General features: G+C 40.6%; 1 protein-coding gene and 1 non-coding gene across 4 annotated transcripts in view; both read right to left on the bottom strand.

Annotated features, from left to right (window-relative positions):
* Positions 1–259: 259 nt before the first annotated feature.
* LOC126248634 (phosphonopyruvate decarboxylase-like) overlaps positions 260–19712 on the bottom strand; it is a 102455-nt gene continuing 83002 nt past the window's right edge. For all 3 annotated transcript variants that reach the window (XM_049949810.1, XM_049949812.1, XM_049949811.1), the window contains exon 9: positions 260–680. In XM_049949810.1, the coding sequence (XP_049805767.1) occupies positions 501–680 (180 nt within the window). In that variant the 3' untranslated portion in view covers positions 260–500. The remainder of the gene's footprint in view (positions 681–19712) is intronic.
* Positions 3778–3852, bottom strand: Trnat-ugu (transfer RNA threonine (anticodon UGU)). The gene has a single exon. It is a non-coding gene; the product is annotated as a tRNA-Thr (tRNA).

Here is a 19712-nt window from a genome sequence, read left to right as displayed (position 1 = left end):
TATGGTGTCTCTTTAGTCAACGAACAGCTAAAAATGAAGTGCTATATGTGCATGTGGCGTGACTGACTGACTAAATAAATTACATTAGTTTAATCTTCAATTCTTCTTCCTAACATTTCCTGTCATAGAAAGGTAACAATTAACAGGCTTTAGGAAAGAAAAGGGTAGGTTGGAAGTGGCAATACTTTCATTCTATCTTCATCTGCCTCAGTGATGTAAGCATTTCACTCAATCTCAAACAACTAAAAAACAATTCAGATTATGAATAATTATTTTTATTACAAATACAGTTTACAGAACACATTGGGTGAAACAGTTAATGAACATATATATTCAGAGCAGGATCAATACATTTAAAGAAGAATTCTGCTCTGTTACTTTAAATAATTGTTCTTTCATAAGTGATTGAGTCACTATTAGAGTGTTAATACAACTGAGTTAATGCAACACATAGTGGTAACACAGAGATCACAGTGTCAGTACTGGATTACATTTGTTACTCAGGAAAATGCTAGGAAATTCATGAAATCAGATTTATTTTGTAAAGGTGTTCTGTTTGGCCTTCCCAGCTCCTTTCGACTGCCTTGGCAGATTTTCACTTCCAGAACTGCAGGACCTTCAATATTTTGAATCCAGTGGACAGCTTCTGCTAATTCACGTTCATTTGTTGCCACTTTACCCTGAAATAAGAATTCTTCTTTAAATGGTAATTCATACATATTATAAAAAGGGGCGCATGTGCTGGTGAATTTAGTACACATATCACTATCTGTCAGGCAACAAGTGCTGTGGGGTAGGCACAGAGCCCATGTTAAAAAAAGACAACAGCATGAGAAGTAACAGCTTGTGTGGTTATACAACTGCCAAGACTGAAAGATCCTAGGAACATATTAAAGACAATGTAAAGGGTAAAAAAGAGATACTGAATAAATGGTGTCTGCAAAATAAACTGAAAGTTGTTGCTAAAAAGAATGGTCAATAAATTATTGAAAGTATCTTTCAATGACAATAATAATATAGTCAGGACTGGGTGAGAGACCTTGCAAAGAATAAAAGACATGTAGGTACTTAGGCGACATGTCAGATGAAAACAGAACTACCTATCTCATGTTAAAAATGTAAGCTGTTTTCCTGACAGATACAGTACCCTCTGAGGTGATGTCACTTTCTGCAAAGAATTGAAAATGTAGGCCAAAAAGGATTTTGGAAGCCATTTAATCAGATATCACAGTACATTATGACTCACAAAGATAGTGCTTGGGCTCATAGGTTGAGGGTGGTAACATTGACAGATGTGCTGTGCCTCACATAGGGAGAAGTCTTGCTATGACTTACTCTCCAACACAAGAAGATCGGAGCTGTTGCCATTGGTCAATTTGTAAGACATAGAGGAATATAGTACTGGCTTCAGAGAGAAGTTCTACAAAATTGTAGGTGATTAAGCTGATTGCAAATTAGAAATAAGTTAATGAGAGAATGGCAGAAACATGGGAAAGGAGCAGCAGTGAGTGACATTTATAAAAGTTTCCCAATATAGAGAAAAGATTGCTGACGGGAGGTATCTGTCACTCTTGGGGAGTGCTACACTTTATATTTGGGCATGGACCATAGTCAGTGTGCCTGAAAGGATTGAAGAAATGAAACAGTGACGTATGTGATGAGCATATAATGCATGGGTATGTAACAGAAGAAGAATGGTATGTGTGGCAGGATAAAAGTGTATTAAATACAGTCAGTGGTAGAGTATCATAAAAAGTGTTGAATGTGATAGCTCAACAAGTTATAGCACACGGATTGTATCTGTCAGGAAGGCACAACTATGTGAAAGACAGAACACAAATAATACTGCACAAGAAGAAAGAAAGCAGGAACCATTATGGTGGTCACAGAAACAGAATAGAGAATGGAATACTTTGGTGATATGGTCATGTCTAAATCATAATAGAGCTCAAATCTGATGGCAGGGTCATCAGTGAAGTTTGATACTTAGTACTGAAAGCATGTTTATTACTAACACTATTGTACAGCCAGAACAGAACTGAACTCCTAGATGGAGAGTGCAGCTATTTATACAAAAAGCAAACATTCCAGAAATATACAAGCATTACAAACATAAGCCATTTTGAAAAGCTTCCAGAAATGACAAATACTAAATAAGAAATAACTGCTGGTGGTCAGGTTTGATATGGTAACTCACAGCACACCAGCCAATGGTGCTAATCATTGTGCCACACTCCATGCATCACAGCTCATGGTAGTGCTACCTCTCCTGGAGAAACAGTGCCCTGAAGTTTCAGAAGTTCGCACTGGAGCTGACTACAGTACCCTGATTCTAGGTGTTGTCAATGGTTCTCTGTATGGCAGCACTGACACATCCTTGCATTCTGGCAATATTGTCATATCCTTTTCACCACGAAGAGCATTGAAGGTACCCCTCCCATCAAAGCGTCATGCTCATCGAGTGAGTCTTCTATATCTCTGAACGAGAAGCTGCCATCAGCAATCAGCATCTCAGGACTGTAGTAGGTCTTCTTACAGAAGACATGGGTGATATCTCTGTGCTTTTGTCTTCTTGATGAAGGGTCATAATACTCAGATTCATTTGTCATGAAGGATATGATAGTTCTAAAGTAGAACTTCACTAATTTTCCTGAGAGTCCTACTTCCTGCACCGGCATAAAAATCCTTACTGTCTCTCCTGGGCTGTATTTCACCAGCTGGTGCTTGCCATTACAGCACCCTTGGTCTTCCTTTAGCATCCAGGGCTCATATGTGAGCCAGTTGTCTTGATTCTTTGGTCCTCGTGATGAGAGGTTTCATGTAGTCATTCTGAGTTTCATCCGGTTGAAACAGCAACAGTCAATCCATTGCCATTTTGACTATGGAACTATGGAGCAGGAAAAACAGTGTCACTAACATATGTCTTGCTTTGCTGTGTTGTGTGTGTCATGACAGGCAGTATTGTATCCCTACCACTCTGTTTGACATCAATGTAAATTGAGAACATATGTGCCAATGTCTTATTAAAACATTCTGTGAGACAGTTTGTCTATGGGTGGCACGCAGTTGTCATCCTGTGGGTGACACTGCAATGTGAAATTACCTCCAATACTAGTCTCAACTGGAAATCTTTTCCACAGTCAGAGATCATCACACAATGTGCTCTGTGCTTCACACTGTTGTGTTCCACAAAGAAAATTTGCAATTTACAGAGCTTTGGCAGTGGGCACAGATTTGGTAACAACACAGCAAGAGAGGTTATCAGTGCAGAGTATTATCTATTGATTACTATTTGTTGACTTTGGGAATCTCCCCGAGAGATTGTTTCCAATCCAGTGGTATGGTACTGATGCAGGCTGGGTTGGTACCAGATGCCATGGAGGTAACTGCAGCACATACTTTCACAGTTGGCATTCCTTAGAGTGATTCATATAGTGCCTAACAGATCAGTGGAGACCTGGCAAATGATACCTGCATCTGGCTCTGCCTAGAGTCTTCTGGAATACCAAATGATTAGATGTTGGAACATTGTGGAAATACTTCAGGATAGCTGTCCATAGATGAGCTGGGTTGATGAGGAACCATTTCTGCCCCATTGGATCACAGTTCCTCTTATACAATGGTCTTTTTATTATATATGACGGTAGTATCTGTTCCCGAAAGAACACATACCGTGGATGACCATGCAGCTTTGCTAGAAATGAAATGATAATTAAATAGACACCCTAGCTGCAAACAGGCGTTGATATACTTCACTGGGGACATGTTGAAAATGTGTGCCCCGACCGGGACTCGAACCCGGGATCTCCTGCTTACATGGCAGACGCTCTATCCATCTGAGCCACCGAGGGCACAGAGGATAGTGCGTATGCAGGGACTTATCCCTTGCACGCTCCCCGTGAGATCCACATTCCCAACATGTCCACACCACTACATTCGTAGTGCGCCTAATAGATGTTTGCCCATCATACTCATTACTCGTGGCAGATTAATCTACCAAGTCCCGTACGAGTTCGGGCATAGCGTGTGCCCGGTCGGGGCACACATTTTCAACATGTCCCCAGTGAAGTATATCAACGCCTGTTTGCAGCTAGGGTGTCTATTTAATTATCATTTCGTCTTTTTATTAATTGGAGTTTTCCTTCAGTCAGTTCCTCCTTTTTCAAGGCATCTATGGTTTTCAACAGTGCTAGATTTTCCCACTGTTCAGCAGCAATGTTATTTAATGTAGCGATGACAAACTTCATCCATGTTGCTGAGTTCTTTCAAAGGACTCCTTGAAACGCAGTCAGTATCCTTGTGTTTGCATCTGCTTTTGTATACTACTGTGATGACATACTGCTGAAGCCTCAGTGCCCATCTTGCCAATTGACGTGAAAAGCTCTTCAGGGTAATCAGCCAGCATAGAGAGTGGTGGTCTATCATAACAGTGAATGGTTTTCCAAATAAATAAGGCTGGAACTTGTTGATGGCCCAAACTACTACAAGGCACTCTTTCTCAGTTGTAGTGTAGTTCATCTCAGACTTGGAGAATATTCTTGAAGCATAATGAGAACATGAAACTTCCTGGCAGATTAAAACTGTGTGCTGGGCTGAGACTCGAACTCGGGACCTTTGCCTTTCACGGGCACTTGCCCGTGAATGGCAAAGGTCCCGAGTTCAAGTCTCCATCTGGCACACAGTTTCAATGTCCAGGAAGTTTCGTATCATTACACACTCCCCTGAAGAGTGAAAATCTCACTCTGGATAATGAGAACATTTTTGCATCACCTTTCTGAATTTGCACTAGAACAGTATGCATCCCATAACAGCTAGTGTTGATGTGAAGTTCTGCCTCATCATTCTCATCATACAATGCAAGAAATGGAGATGATGTTAGCACTTCTGTAAGGAAAAGGAAATATCTTCCTTGCACCGCACTCCTGGCAAATTTCATGTCTCCCTGCAGTAGTTCAGAGTTCAGTAGTTTTTGTAAGGGATGTGCCATGGTATTGAAGTTCTTTATGAATTGCCAGTAGTATGAGCACATTCATAGAAAACTTCCAACATCATGAAACTCCCAAAGCGTCAGAAAATCTGTGACTATTTTCTCTGGCTCAGAATGAACTCCTTTGCCATTCACTAAATGCCCTAAGATTTTTTATTTATTTTTTATTTTTTTGGATATAGGCAGAGGCCTGCAGTCTGAACACACTTCAACAGACTTGTCAGGTGCCTTAGAAGATTTTCAAATGTTTTCAGAACAATGAAAACGTTATTGAGATACTAAAGTCACATTGTTAATTTAAGATATCAAAGCAGATTGTTCATCATATATTCTAAGGTGCTGGAGAGTGACACAGTCCAAACAGCACAACTTTGGACTCTTAGAGTCCAGTGACGCTAACCACAATGTCATACTACATGCACCAATTCTTGCATCAATGTTATGGTTATGTTGGTTTTGATCAAATAGAGTTAAACATAATTTCAAATTATTCTGCAGAATATTTAAATTTCTGCAATAGTGATATCTTAAAAAGGACCATAACACACTAAGCAAAATTCAGATTACATTTTTCATACTCTGTGTTATAGATAGACCTGCTACACTGCTTTGGATTAGATTAGACATACTCTTGGTTCAATAGATCTATTGTCAGGAGATCCTCAAGGATGTAAAATATGTGATAAAATGAGAATACATAATAAATAACAAACATAAAGTTATCTGTTCTGAACCCAGAAGGATCAATCGGGCCTGGCCAACTGCTGTGTCATCCTCTGTCAATGGTGTCATCAGATACGGAATGAAGAGGCATGTGGTCAGTGCACTGCTCTCCCAGTCATTGCTGTGTTTCTTGACCCTGGAACCGGCACTATTTGGTCAACTAGCTCCTCAGTTGGTGTCATGAGTCTGAGTGCACCCTGTACCACCTCCTACCAAAGAAAATTCCCTGACAGGACCAGGAAATTGACCTTGGCTCCTCACATGGCAGTCAGCTGCACTGACCACTCAGTTATGGAAGGAGATAAGAATACATAATATATATTTACAAGAAAAAAGGAGTTAGGTTACTGTTCCTTGCACAGGTCCTACATAAAATGGTTCTTATGAAAGTGAAATAAGTCAGAAGATATTAAATGTGTTTAACTGTTCGTTAATGCATGGCCTTATGGTTATATGACAGAATAAAATCCTCTCAAGCTTCCAACCTCATCAAATGGTTATGTACCCATCAACTTTCCACCAAGTATGCTGTGGCCATCATCAAGTGGTAATTGACTGCCATGTGCTTGCTGGGCTCATCTTTATGTAGCTATGGTACCGGCTGTGACATCATGGGTACTTAGTCCACAGCTGTATAGCAATTTTTTCATCCTGTGTTGCCGTGCTCACAATAACCTCACAATAAACGAGTTCTACAATGTACTAAGCTGCAAGCTACCATTTTGTTGAAGTTTTAGATATTTTGAGCTCTATAGCTTCTTTTATTTCACTAACCACATGACAGTCAGTTACTATTTGGCCACTGCAGAGCATTTCACCAAAACTCACAGATATATAATGATTTTATAGAGTATGAGGTCTGAGAACATTTAGTCTGCTTACACAGTATTTCAGAGTGCAGTGATCAACAGACTTTCACAGAAATCTGACTAAGGTAGGTGTTAGCGAATGAGACACACATGGAAAACGAAAATAATTCTGCAAAGAAGATCACAAAACTTGGGAAAAGAGTGAATCAGTTAAAGTACTTTAGCTTTATGTTGCAACATACAGGTGAACAACTGCTCCTATTGCTGTGTAGAATCTGGAATCTAGTAGCAGTTTCAAGAGCATAGAACTATCACTTTACACTGAAAACATGTCTATTGAGCATACATAGAAGTTGCTGTTACACACTCTTGACCAAGGATCTGGAAAAACCTCATGAAATCTGTAGTGTCTTGCTTTCTTGTGTTGCATTCAAATATCACAACAGATAGTATTATATCCCAGGCTTTCATACGTCATTAACATACATAAGGATATGTCTGTTAGCCTCTTATTAAAATGTTATAGGAGGACATTTGCCTGTGGATGGTAGGCAATTGTTATCCTGTGGACGATGTTGCATCATGAAATAACTTCTGACACCAGGCATGACTGAAACAATTTTTCATGTTCAGAGATCAATAAGCATGGTGCTCTATGCTTCAAAATTATGTCTGCTGCAAGAAACCAGTCAATCTCCAAAACTGTGGCAGTTTGTACAGCCTTGGTGACAGTCTATACGGTACAGTAATCAGTGCATGCTGTTATCCATTTATTCCCATTTGTTGACTTGAGAAACCAACCCAAGAACCAAATTTAAACTTGTGTAATGGAGAAACTGCAGGAGAGATTGATTCCAGATGTCTTGGAGCATAGGCATAGGCTTCTGTTGTTGACATTCCCTATAGTGACTTACATAATGCCTGGCAGATCTGTAGAAATCTGGCTAATGATACCTGCTTCTGATTGGATCAGTCATATTCACAAATCCCTGATGATCTGAGGATAGAGCATCATGAAAATAGAAAACACTTCAATATGGCTGGCTGCAAATGTTCTGCAGTGCCAAGCAACAATTTCTGTCCCAATGAGTGGTAATTCCTTTTATACAATGTTCCATCTATTAATCTGAATTCTCCTTCAATAAGTTATTCCTCCTCTAAGGCCTCCATTTTGTTCAGTAATGTCTGATCTTCCCTTTGTTCAATTTCAGTCTCAATTAGTGCAGTGGTGATTGGGATATCACCAGTGCTGTAATGCTGTTCCAGTGGGTCCAAGGAAAGATAGTTGGCTTCCTCGGCATCACTCTCCATATCTGTATATTACTTCAGTTCTGTATTTCTGAATCTTCAGTGTCCACCTTGCCAGTCATCTTGATGAATTCTTAATTCTTATCAGTCAGCTCAAAAAATAGTGGTCATTCACAATAGCAAAAAGCCTGCCATATAAATAGGGTAATAATATACTGATTGTCCAAATAACTCCAAGACACCCTTTCTCAGTCATAGAGTAATTACAACTGCACATATTCCATAACCACTAGCATCAGTGTGTAGTTCTGTCTTGGAATTTTTGTCAAAAAGTACTGAGACTGGTAAAGATGTCAGTGGCTCCTTAACAATAAAAATGAACTCTCTTGCTCCTTGCTCCAAGAAAATTTGGCATCTCAATACAGCAGTTCTTATGTTGGTCATGCCTTGCAACTGAAATCTTTTAAGAAACATCTGTAGTAGGAAGACATTCTGAGATAGTCTTTTAGGCTATGACTGTGCCAAAGAGCTAGAAAATCTGTTATTGCTCTTACTTTTTCTGGATCAGAACAAAATCTGTGTCTTAACTAGATACCTGAAGATTTTTGTTTCTTGGGTGCCACAGAGACATTTTCTTTTATTCAGATGAAGACTTATGTCATGAACACACTTCTGCACTGTTGTCTAGCAGTTTAGACGTTCTGAAAATGTCTTTGAGAAAAGAACAGTTATATCCATCTGCCAAGCATAGATCATCCATATAAAATGTCAAATAAGATTGTTGATTGTGCACTAGATGTGGCTGGAGAATTTCCTGGACCAGACAACATACCTTTGAACTCACAGAGATCATCTGGTGTTATGAAAGCGATCTTATCCTAGTAAGCCTTGTCAACCTTGAGACCATATATCATTTTTGGCGATTTTGTTGAGCCACCAATAATGACACAGAAATTCCATGTGACATCTTTCTTCTTCACAAGGACTACAGGGAAGACCAAGAAACTCTGTAATGAATGATGTCACCTTGCAGCATCTTCTCCACTTCATTCTGAATTACCTGTTGTCCAGCTGGAGACACATTATATGCAGGCTGATAGATGGTGTGATCCCAAGTATTGATACGATATTTCACATGGTGGTGGCTGGTCTGCCTTCTCTCCACTCTGGACTTAATTGCACCCAAAAATTGATGTAGAATGGCCAAAATTTGTGAATGTTGTTTCTTGTTCAAGCCATAACTTAATGGCAGGAGATTCTTCTGGTTGGTTGTCAGTAATGGTAGTATAGCACTGAGCTGATCTTTCTGATCTGATCTGGCTGTCCCTACTTGCACATCCTTAGGAATAAATTGTATCTAGTCATGGCAATTGGTGACCAAAAGCTCCTCTCATCCACTTGTGGCTATAATAATCACTGACCTATATATTTAATGTGAGAATTTCTTGATGGATTTCTTTTGTGAGGTTGACTACCTGCTGGCCTTTGACTAGAGATTCATAATTAAATCAAGCATCTACATCAGTGGTCGTAAAACTTTTTTTTTGCTCAAGAGTCAATACTAACATTGTGAGTCAACATCTTGGGCCACATATGCACTGATCTTTTTAGACTATTAATTGGTAATCTACATAAAGTACTGTGTTACAACCCTTCAATAGACTAGCTGTAGCATGGGCTGCCAGTACCCAAGTACTGACTACACTCCTGGAAATTGAAATAAGAACACCGTGAATTCATTGTCCCAGGAAGGGGAAACTTTATTGACACATTCCTGGGGTCAGATACATCACATGATCACACTGACAGAACCACAGGCACATAGACACAGGCAACAGAGCATGCACAATGTCGGCACTAGTACAGTGTATATCCACCTTTCGTAGCAATGCAGGCTGCTATTCTCCCATGGACACGATCGTAGAGATGCTGGATGTAGTCCTGTGGAACGGCTTGCCATGCCATTTCCACCTGGCGCCTCAGTTGGACCAGCGTTCGTGCTGGACGTGCAGACCGCGTGAGACGACGCTTCATCCAGTCACAAACATGCTAAATGGGGGACAGATCCGGAGATCTTGCTGGCCAGGGTAGTTGACTTACACCTTCTAGAGCACGTTGGGTGGCACGGGATACATGCGGATGTGCATTGTCCTGTTGGAACAGCAAGTTCCCTTGCCGGTCTAGGAATGGTAGAACGATGGGTTCGATGACGGTTTGGATGTACCGTGCACTATTCAGTGTCCCCTCGACGATCACCAGTGGTGTACGGCCAGTGTAGGAGATCGCTCCCCACACCATGATGCCGGGTGTTGGCCCTGTGTGCCTCGGTCGTATGCAGTCCTGATTGTGGCGCTCACCTGCACGGCACCAAACACGCATACGACCATCATTGGCACCAAGGCAGAAGCGACTCTCATCGCTGAAGACGACACGTCTCCATTCGTCCCTCCATTCACGCCTGTCGCGACACCACTGGAGGCGGGCTGCACGATGTTGGGGCGTGAGCGGAAGACGGCCTAACGGTGTGCGGGACCATAGCCCAGCTTCATGGAGACGGTTGCGAATGGTCCTCGCCGATACCCCAGGAGCAACAGTGTCCCTAATTTGCTGGGAAGTGGCGGTGCGGTACCCTACGGCACTGCCTAGGATCCTACGGTCTTGGCGTGCATCCGTGCGTCGCTGCGGTCCGGTCCCAGGTCGACGGGCACGTGCACCTTCCGCCGACCACTGGCGACAACATCGATGTACTGTGGAGACCTCATGCCCCACGTGTTGAGCAATTCGGTGGTACGTCCACCCGGCCTCCCGCATGCCCACTATATGCCCTCGCTCAAAGTCCGTCAACTGCACATACGGTTCACGTCCACGCTGTCGCGGCATGCTACCAGTGTTAAAGACTGCGATGGAGCTCCGTATGCCACGGCAAACTGGCTGACACTGACGGCGGCGGTGCACAAATGCTGCGCAGTTAGCGCCATTCGACGGCCAACACCGCGGTTCCTGGTGTGTCCGCTGTGCCGTGCGTGTGATCATTGCTTGTACAGCCCTCTCGCAGTGTCCGGAGCAAGTATGGTGGGTCTGACACACCGGTGTCAATGTGTTCTTTTTTCCATTTCCAGGAGTGTATTAAAATTTGGCATCATTTGGAACATTTTGTGTTGACTGTTTTCTGTTTCAGAATGCTGCCAAACTCAGCAGTCTAATAATTGTGATACCACAGTTGCATGGTAAGTGTTCTTGGTTTAATTGTGTGTGAATGACTTTGATTAATAATATACTACTGGCCATTAAAATTGCTACACCATGAAGATGATGTGCTACAGATGCGAAATTTAACCGACAAGAAGAAGATGCTGTGATATGCAAATAATTAGCTTTTCAGAGCATTCACACAAGGTTGACAGTGGTGGCGACACCTACAACGTGCTAACATGAGAAAAGTTTCCAACCAATTTCTCATACACAAACAGCAGTTGACTGGTGTTGCCTGGTGAAACGTTGTTATGATGCCTCGTGTAAGGAGGAGAAATGCGTACCATCATGTTTCTGACTTTGATAAAGGTCCGATTGTAGCCTATCATGATTACGGTTTATCACATTGCAACATTGCTGCTCGTGTTGGTCAAAATCCAATGACTGTTAGCAGAATGTGGAATCGATGTGTTCAGGAGGGTAATACGGAACACCGTGCTGGATCCCATGGCCTCATATCACTAGCAGTCAAGATGACAGGCATCTTATCCCCATGGCTGTAATGGATCGTGCAGCCACGTATTGATCCCTGAGTCAACAGATGGGGATGTTTGCAAGATAACAACCATCTGCACGAACAGTTGGACGATGTTTGCAGCAGCATGGACTATCAGCTTGCAGACCATGGCTGCGGTTACCCTTAACGCTGCATCACAGACAGGAGCACCTGCGATGGTGTACTCAATGACAAACCTGGGTGCACGAATTGCAAAACGTCATTTTTCGGATGAATCCAGGTTCTGTTTACAGCATCATGATGGTCACATCCATGTTTGGCGACACTGTGGTGAATGCACATTGGGAGCATGTATTCGTCATCGCCATACTGGCATATCATCCGGCGTGATGGTATGGGATGCCGTTGGTTACACGTCTCGGTCACCTCTTGTTCGCATAGATGGCACTTTGAACAGTGGATGTTACATTTTAGATGTGTTATGACCCCTGGCTCTACCCCTCATTCGATCCCTGCAAAACCCTACATTTCAGCAGGATAATGCATGACCGCATGTTGCAGGTCCTGTACAGGCCTTTCCGGGTACAGGAAATGTTCAACTGCTGCCCTGGCCGGCACATTCTCCAGATCTTTCACCAATGGAAAATGTCTGGTCAATGGTGGCCGAACAACTGGCTTGTCACAATACGCCAGTCACTACTCTTGATGAACTGTGGTATAGTGTTGAAGCTGCATGGGCAGCTGTACCTGTACACGCCATCCAAGCTCTGTTTGACCCAATGCCCAGGCGTGTAAAGGCCGTTATTACGGCCAGAGGTGGTTGTTCTGGGTACTGATTTCTCAGTATCTATGCACCCAAATTGCCTGAAAATGTAATCACATGTCAGTTCTAGTATAATATATTTGTCCAATGAATACCTGTTTATCATCTGCATTTCTTCTTGGTGTAGCAATTTTAATGGCCAGTAGTGTAGTATCTGTACTTATATTCAAATGCACTACTAAGTATCAGACACCATCACAAAAGTTTGATAAATTATTTGAATGCCAGTTTTCTTGTATTCATTGCATTGTCTTAATAAATTTAACATTCCTTGCTACCAATAAGTACTGAGTTTGAAGATGACAATCTCTGTTATGCACATTGATGAATACATGTCACTTCAGTGTTAAAATTTATTCTGTAGCAGGTGACCAGTATGATTCATGCATGCTTGTGAGTTGTCAGTACTGGAAGATAAACAATGAAACATTCACCCTCCTTCACATCCTCCAATGCTACAGTGGCCATGCTACTGACCCCTGTGCCCCTGAGGCTAGCAGCCCTTTACTTATCTCATGGCTGCCTTCACCAATGCCAACTGCAATCAAGCACATCTTAAAATATTGCTGTCGGTGTAATTTTTTTTTTTTTTTTACTTGCAGGAAAACTACACTATCAAGAGGCCCTTAAAGTTATTTGATGTTCATGGATCCAGCTGTTAGTTGCTAGATGCATGTTATTGTAAAATACAGCTGACAATTGTAAACTACATGACTACTTGATTCAGGCCAGTTGTTGCCTGTGGGCCACAGTTTGACAATGACTGATCTAGACTATTGGCTAGAGTTCATCTCAGTGATGGTAGGTTAAATGTATCTTCAACAGTAAAGATGAACCCAGAGCAACTGTTGTGTTAACTTCAGCTTCCTTAATTAGAAGCTACAATCTACCACAGTCTATGACTGCTTATGATATCTGCTATAACCCCAGGATTACATAAAGACTGCATTTCAGTAAAATGACAAATTCACATGTCTATCCTGTCAGCTGGATATATTTTCCATTTGAATACTCCAGTACAATGGCAATTGAGTCTCAGAACATAGGTCATCTTGTTTAATTTTCCAGATTTTTGGCGGCTGGAACATCTGTGTAGCAAAGGGGAATAACTGCGGCATGTCGGACATTATACTTGACACGGATATGGCAATATGTTTCATCATACAGATCGCTTGTAGTTATATGCAGTTGCATAGTGTGCATAGAATGACCTTGTTTGATATCATGTGAAATAATAGTTATCACACACCCTTTCTTTTTTCTTGACAGTAGTGTATGACGTCCCATGTTATCATCAATGGAAACATATTGGTGTTTGTGCCCATGCCCCATTTTCCACATACCTGTTTTCTGTTTGGTGACTGAATTGGTGAGGGTACTGGTGTTATCTGTGTCATCAAGTACCTTGGATGTTGTCTGATCGTTATGGCATTTCTGTATTTTAGCATGTTCTTTTCTGGTGCACTGCTCCAATGTTCTAGAATCAAGAATGTTGAAGTCCTCTGCTGTGCTGACATCTTTCAAAAGAAATCCTTGATGTATGTCATCAGCAGTGCCCTTAAATAGGTGTAAACCTTGTTGGCTTTCATCAGACATGGACTGACTGTGTAATACACCACCAAAACATTATTTAGATATGACTGTTTCATCTCATACTCATGTTAGCCTATGCTACCCAATTGTTCAACTATGTGGGCCTACTTCTCTTTGTCACTAAATCTTTTTCTAATTGCCACCTGAACTTTTGTGCTGGTCTTGGCCGTTTATTTGTTGTTCTCATACAACAAGATAGGTCCAAGATTGTGGCTATGGTAAAAGTTAAGCATGTGTTTAAAAAATGTGAATTTTGCTGTAAATAAGAAAATGCGGGAACACTGTAAGGATAAAATTAGCAAATTGAAAGGATGCATAGCTAGTTTACAGTTTAGTATTGATACTTTAAAAATTGATATTATGAAACTACAGCATAAAATAGGTGAACTGAACGTGCAAAAATTTCTGTACGGTAGTGTCACCCTTAGGGAAAAGTACCAAATCAAAAAAAGCTGTGGAAGTAACATAAAATTTGTACACAAAAACTTAATTCCAGAAGTGCTGTACCAGTATGCATTTCTTATGAATGGCGTGGAAATGAAAAGAACAATGTGAATAAGGTAGGAGCAGAAAATTAATCAATGCTGACAAATAAGTGTGAATGTGGCCAATACAAATTTGCTGATCCAAAGTTGTCTTCAAGTGTTTAGTGAAATGATACAGAATGATTCCCAGGCTGTGAACTCCAGTAATGGCAAAACTGTTTGTGCTTCAGATGGCTGTGGTCATGGACTTGCAAATAGACTAAAAGAAAGAAACTAAAAAATATAGTCCTATATTCATGTGGTATAGTGAAATGAGGAGCCCCTCTTGGTCAAATTGCAAAGTTGATGGCATCTGAGAGGTAAAAAATCTACTCGCTATAGATGTTGTCATACTTCTGGGAGGCTCAAACGATGTATACAAAAATGAAACAGTGAATGCTATGCACCATGTTAAACTGTGTCTGAAAAACCTCATGCGTACAAGGTGATAATTATTGAACTGTATAAAATAAAATCATCATAACTTCTGAACAATTTGTGTTAGGACATTCAAACTGCACTGTTGGCCATGGGGAATGATTGGAATTAGTTTGCCCATGCGTGGTTCGGTTTAGTGATGAAGCCCACATTCATTTGGATGGGTTCAACAATAAGCAAAATTGACGCATTTGGGGGACTGAAAACCTGCATTTCACAGTTGAGAAGTCTCTTCACCCTCAACGGGTAACTTTGTGGTGTGCAATGTCCAGTCATGGCACAGTGACTACCGAATGGTACGTGAAGGTGTTGGAAGAGGATTTCACCCCCACTATCTAAAGTGATCCTGATTTCAACAAGATGTGGTTCATGCAAGATGGAGCTCTACCCCACAGACGTAGGAGAGTGTTTAACGTCTTGGAGGATAACTTTTGGGACTGCATTCTGGGGTACCTAGAGGCCACTGGCATGGGCCTTGACTGGTTGCCATATTCTCTGGATCTGAACACATGTGACTCCTTTTTGTGGAGCTATGTTAAAGACAAATTATACAGCAATAACCCCAAATCATTGCTGAGCTGAAAACAGCCATTCAGGAGGTCATCAACATCATCAATGTTCCAACACTTAAGCAGGTCATTGCAGAATTTTGCTATTCATCTGTGCCACATCATCGCCAATGATGGTAGGCATATCGAACTTTTCGTAACCTAAATTTGAATATCTGTAGTGACAATTATATGTTGAATAAAATGTGTGCACATCATAGTTTATAACTATTTTTTTTTCACACAGTAAACCTGGACAAATGTAACTGTTAATATTCCACATTGCCACAATCTTGTGATACAGCCATGTGTTAATTCAGAAATACAAAGTGCCAATGGTCAGTTTGCTAAAATCTACAGACATTTTAAAAATGTGAAATGTGTTGATATGAGCTAATACAGGATTTAGATTCCACATATGACACAGACTACACCAAAATGGCTTGGGGAGAAAATACCTGGTGAGCCCTGATAAAGGAGAAAAAGATGCCGCCAGAATAACTTCAAAACTAAAAGGGTAAACTCAACACAGTTGCCAGGGGAAAAAAAAAGAAGTAGAAGAGAGAGAACCATCATCAGTGCCAGAAAAACATGCAAAAACAGGCAAGGAGTCAGCAGGAACAACAACGGATAGTGAAGTGAACAAGAAAATTATAGCTCCTCATCATCCAAATGATTTCTATACAAAGACAAGAAAAATTAGGAGTCTCCAAGGTAAGCAGTGCTAAGTGTTTCTCAGTTCTCCACCAAACAATCCAGTCCATAAGAAATAAGTGCAACAGCTAGAAGTGGAACTGCAGACTATTTATAGTTCACTTGTTTGCATAATAGAACATTGGTGTACGGGATCTGAAATAACAAATGTAGCTCTAAGTTCATATTATCTAGCATGCCATTGTAGTAGAACCACTATGAGAGGTGGTTGATCATGCATACTGGTATACCTGTATGTAAAGGAAGGGATTACATCTATTGGTAAAAATGACATTATTTCATCAAATGAGGAAAAACATATAGAGATATAAGTTGTAGAGATAAGAAAGCTGTATACATTTCAAAGACTAACTATACTATGTATTTATCACTCTCCTAGTGGTGATATAGATACATCTATAGCAAAATTAATCCAGGTATTGGACATGGTTCCTAACACAAAGGGCAAAGAAGATTTAAACATTAACACATTGAACCTAGATGAGTTCTGCAACATATTCATGAACATTATATACAGCTATAGAACATCACCATGATTAACACAGCCAGAGGGGTAACCAAGCATTCAGTATCGATCATTGACCATATACTAATCGACTTGGAGAAAGAAAGTTGTGATGTTGTTGTAGATAACTTTGACCTTTTAGATCATTCTAGTCAGTTCTTAAACATGGCTGTAAAAAACAAAACTAAAATACTCATATATAGAAGTATTTTCTTGGAGCCAAAAAGGGTTGAATTTTCCATGCAAATGAAGAGTGAAACATTGAAAAAGCTGTACACAGAGACTCATATGGATTGAAAGTTTTAAAAGTTGATATTGATATATAAATTCAAATTTGAAGAAGGGTTCCCAAAAGCACTAAGAGCCATTAAAGCACAAAACAAGAGCAACTGGGGAGACCAATGGGATAATCCTCTGTAACCCTCAAGGATCTTGGAAGCAAAAATTAACAATAATGATCCTGCATTTCAAAAACATAACATGCAAAAACATACACTAGTATAGAGAAGTTTTACTACTAGCAGAAAGGTCTCAAAATGGAAAATTTATAGAAGACAGAAAATAAAATAAAAGCAGCGTGTAATGTCCCAAAACAGGAGACCACTGCTTGATTTGTGGTGGTACACTGTACCTCTGATGAAAAAACGCATTAAAACACCATTTTAAGATGTTAAAAAAAAAAACACCATCTGGAAGGCAACAGTACCGGAAACTCTTTTCTTCTTTTTTTTCTTTTTACACGGCAGGTGAACACACAATTTCAGCACAATACGTGATTCCAAAAGACTAAAGAACTTTGCAAATCAATATTTCAGCACCATATCTACCAAGATACGAGGGGTGTTTGAAAATTTCGTGCAAAGTCCAAGAGATGGAACCACCAGTGCGTATTGAGGTCGTGTTTAGTTAGTAGCATCTTTGGAAAGAATATACACCAAGTTTCTGCCATATTGGTCTATTTCTTTGTGTTTGGCATTCGTGTGAATCAAGGAAGTCGAGTGATTGTCAAGAAATGGACGAAAAAGAATTTCGTGTGGTGATTAAACATTACTTTATGAAAGACAAAACACCTCAGGAGACTAAAGAGAAGCTTGATAAACATTACAGTGACTCTGCACCTTCGATTAGAACAGTTTATAAGTGGTTTCAAAATTTTTGGAGTGGCCATATTGGAACAAGTGATGCTGAACGTTCTGGATGCCCTGTGGAGGTTACGACTCCAGAAATCATTGATAAAATCCATGATATGGTGATGGATGACAGAAGAGTTAAGATGCGTGAGATTGCTAGTGCTGTGGGCATCTCAAATGAATGGGTACATAAAATGTTGCATAAACATTTGGACATATGAAAGCTATCTGCAAGATGGGTTCCACTATTGCTCACACTTGACCAAAAATGGAATTGTGTGAAGTGTTGCAAGGATTGTTTGCAGCTGTTCAGGAAGAATCCACAGGACTTTAAGTGTCATTTCGTCACTATGGATGAAACATGGATACATTACTATACTCCTGAGACCAAAAAACAATCTAAACAATGGGTTAACATGGGAGAATCTGCACCAAAAAAGGCGAAGACCATCCCTTCGCCTGGAAAGGTTATGACGACTGTCTTTTGGGATCTGCAAGTAATAATCCTCATCGACTATCTAGAAAAGGGTAAAACTATTACAGGTGCATATTATTCATTGTTATTGGACTGTTTTAAAACCGAGCTGCAAGAAAAACGTCGGCAATTGGACCGCAAAAAAGTCCTTTTCCATCATGACACTGCACCAGCAGACACCTCAGCAGTTGTGGTCACAAAATTAATGGAAATAGTATTCCAACTCGTTTCACATCCCCCCTATTCTCCAGACGTGGCTCCCTTGGACTTCTCTTTGTTCCCCAATTTGAATAAATGGCTGGCGGGACGAAGATTTTATTCAAACGAGGAGGTGATTGCAGCAACTAATAGCTATTTTGCAGACTTGGACAATTCCTATTATTTGGAAGGGATCAACAAATTTGAACAGCATTGGATAAAGTTTATAAGTCTAAAAGGAGACTATGTCAAAAAATAAAAAAGGTTTACCCCAAACACGTTAGTAGTTTTTATTTTTGCATGGACTTTTCAAATGCCCCTCATATAAGATTGGTGCATAAGTTCATAGCATTTTTCCATAAGTTTAATAAACACAACAGATACATGTAAGAGAGACTTTAGGTACAGAAAGCTGGCTTAAGCCAGAGATAAATTCTGCCGAAATTTTTACAAAGGTACAGACGGTGTTCAGGAAGGATAGATTGCATGCAACCGGTGGTGGAGTGTTCGTCGCTGTTAGTAGTAGTTTATCCTGTAGTGAAGTAGAAGTGGATAGTTCCTGTGAATTATTATGGGTGGAGGTTACACTCAACAACCGAGTTAGGTTAATAATTGGCTCCTTTTACCGACCTCCCGACTCAGCAGCGTTTGTGGCAGAACAACTGAGAGAAAATTTGGAATACATTTCACATAAATTTCCTCAGCATGTTATAGTCTTAGGTGGAGATTTCAATTTACCAGATATAGACTGGGACACTCAGATGTTTAGGACAGGTGGTAGGGACAGAGCATCGAGTGACATTATACTGAGTGCACTATCCGAAAATTACCTCGAGCAATTAAACAGAGAACCGACTCGTGGAGATAACATCTTGGACCTACTGATAACAAACAGACCCGAACTTTTCGACTCTGTAAGTGCAGAACAGGGAATCAGTGATCATAAGGCCGTTGCAGCATCCCTGAATATGGAAGTTAATAGGAATATAAAAAAAGGGAGGAAGGTTTATCTGTTTAGCAAGAGTAATAGAAGGCAGATTTCAGACTACCTAACAGATCAAAACGAAAGTTTCTGTTCCGACACTGACAACGTTGAGTGTTTATGGAAAAAGTTCAGGGCAATCGTAAAATGTGTTTTAGACAGGCACGTGCCGAGTAAAACTGTGAGGGACGGGAAAAACCCACCGTGGTACAACAACGAAGTTAGGAAACTACTGCGAAAGCAAAGAGAGCTTCACTCCAAGTTTAAACGAAGCCAAAACCTCTCAGACAAACAGAAGCTAAGCGA

The sequence above is a fragment of the Schistocerca nitens genome, chromosome 3 (assembly GCF_023898315.1).
Source record: "Schistocerca nitens isolate TAMUIC-IGC-003100 chromosome 3, iqSchNite1.1, whole genome shotgun sequence".
Taxonomy (NCBI): domain Eukaryota; kingdom Metazoa; phylum Arthropoda; class Insecta; order Orthoptera; family Acrididae; genus Schistocerca; species Schistocerca nitens.
This window is presented reverse-complemented; position numbering and strand designations above follow the sequence as displayed.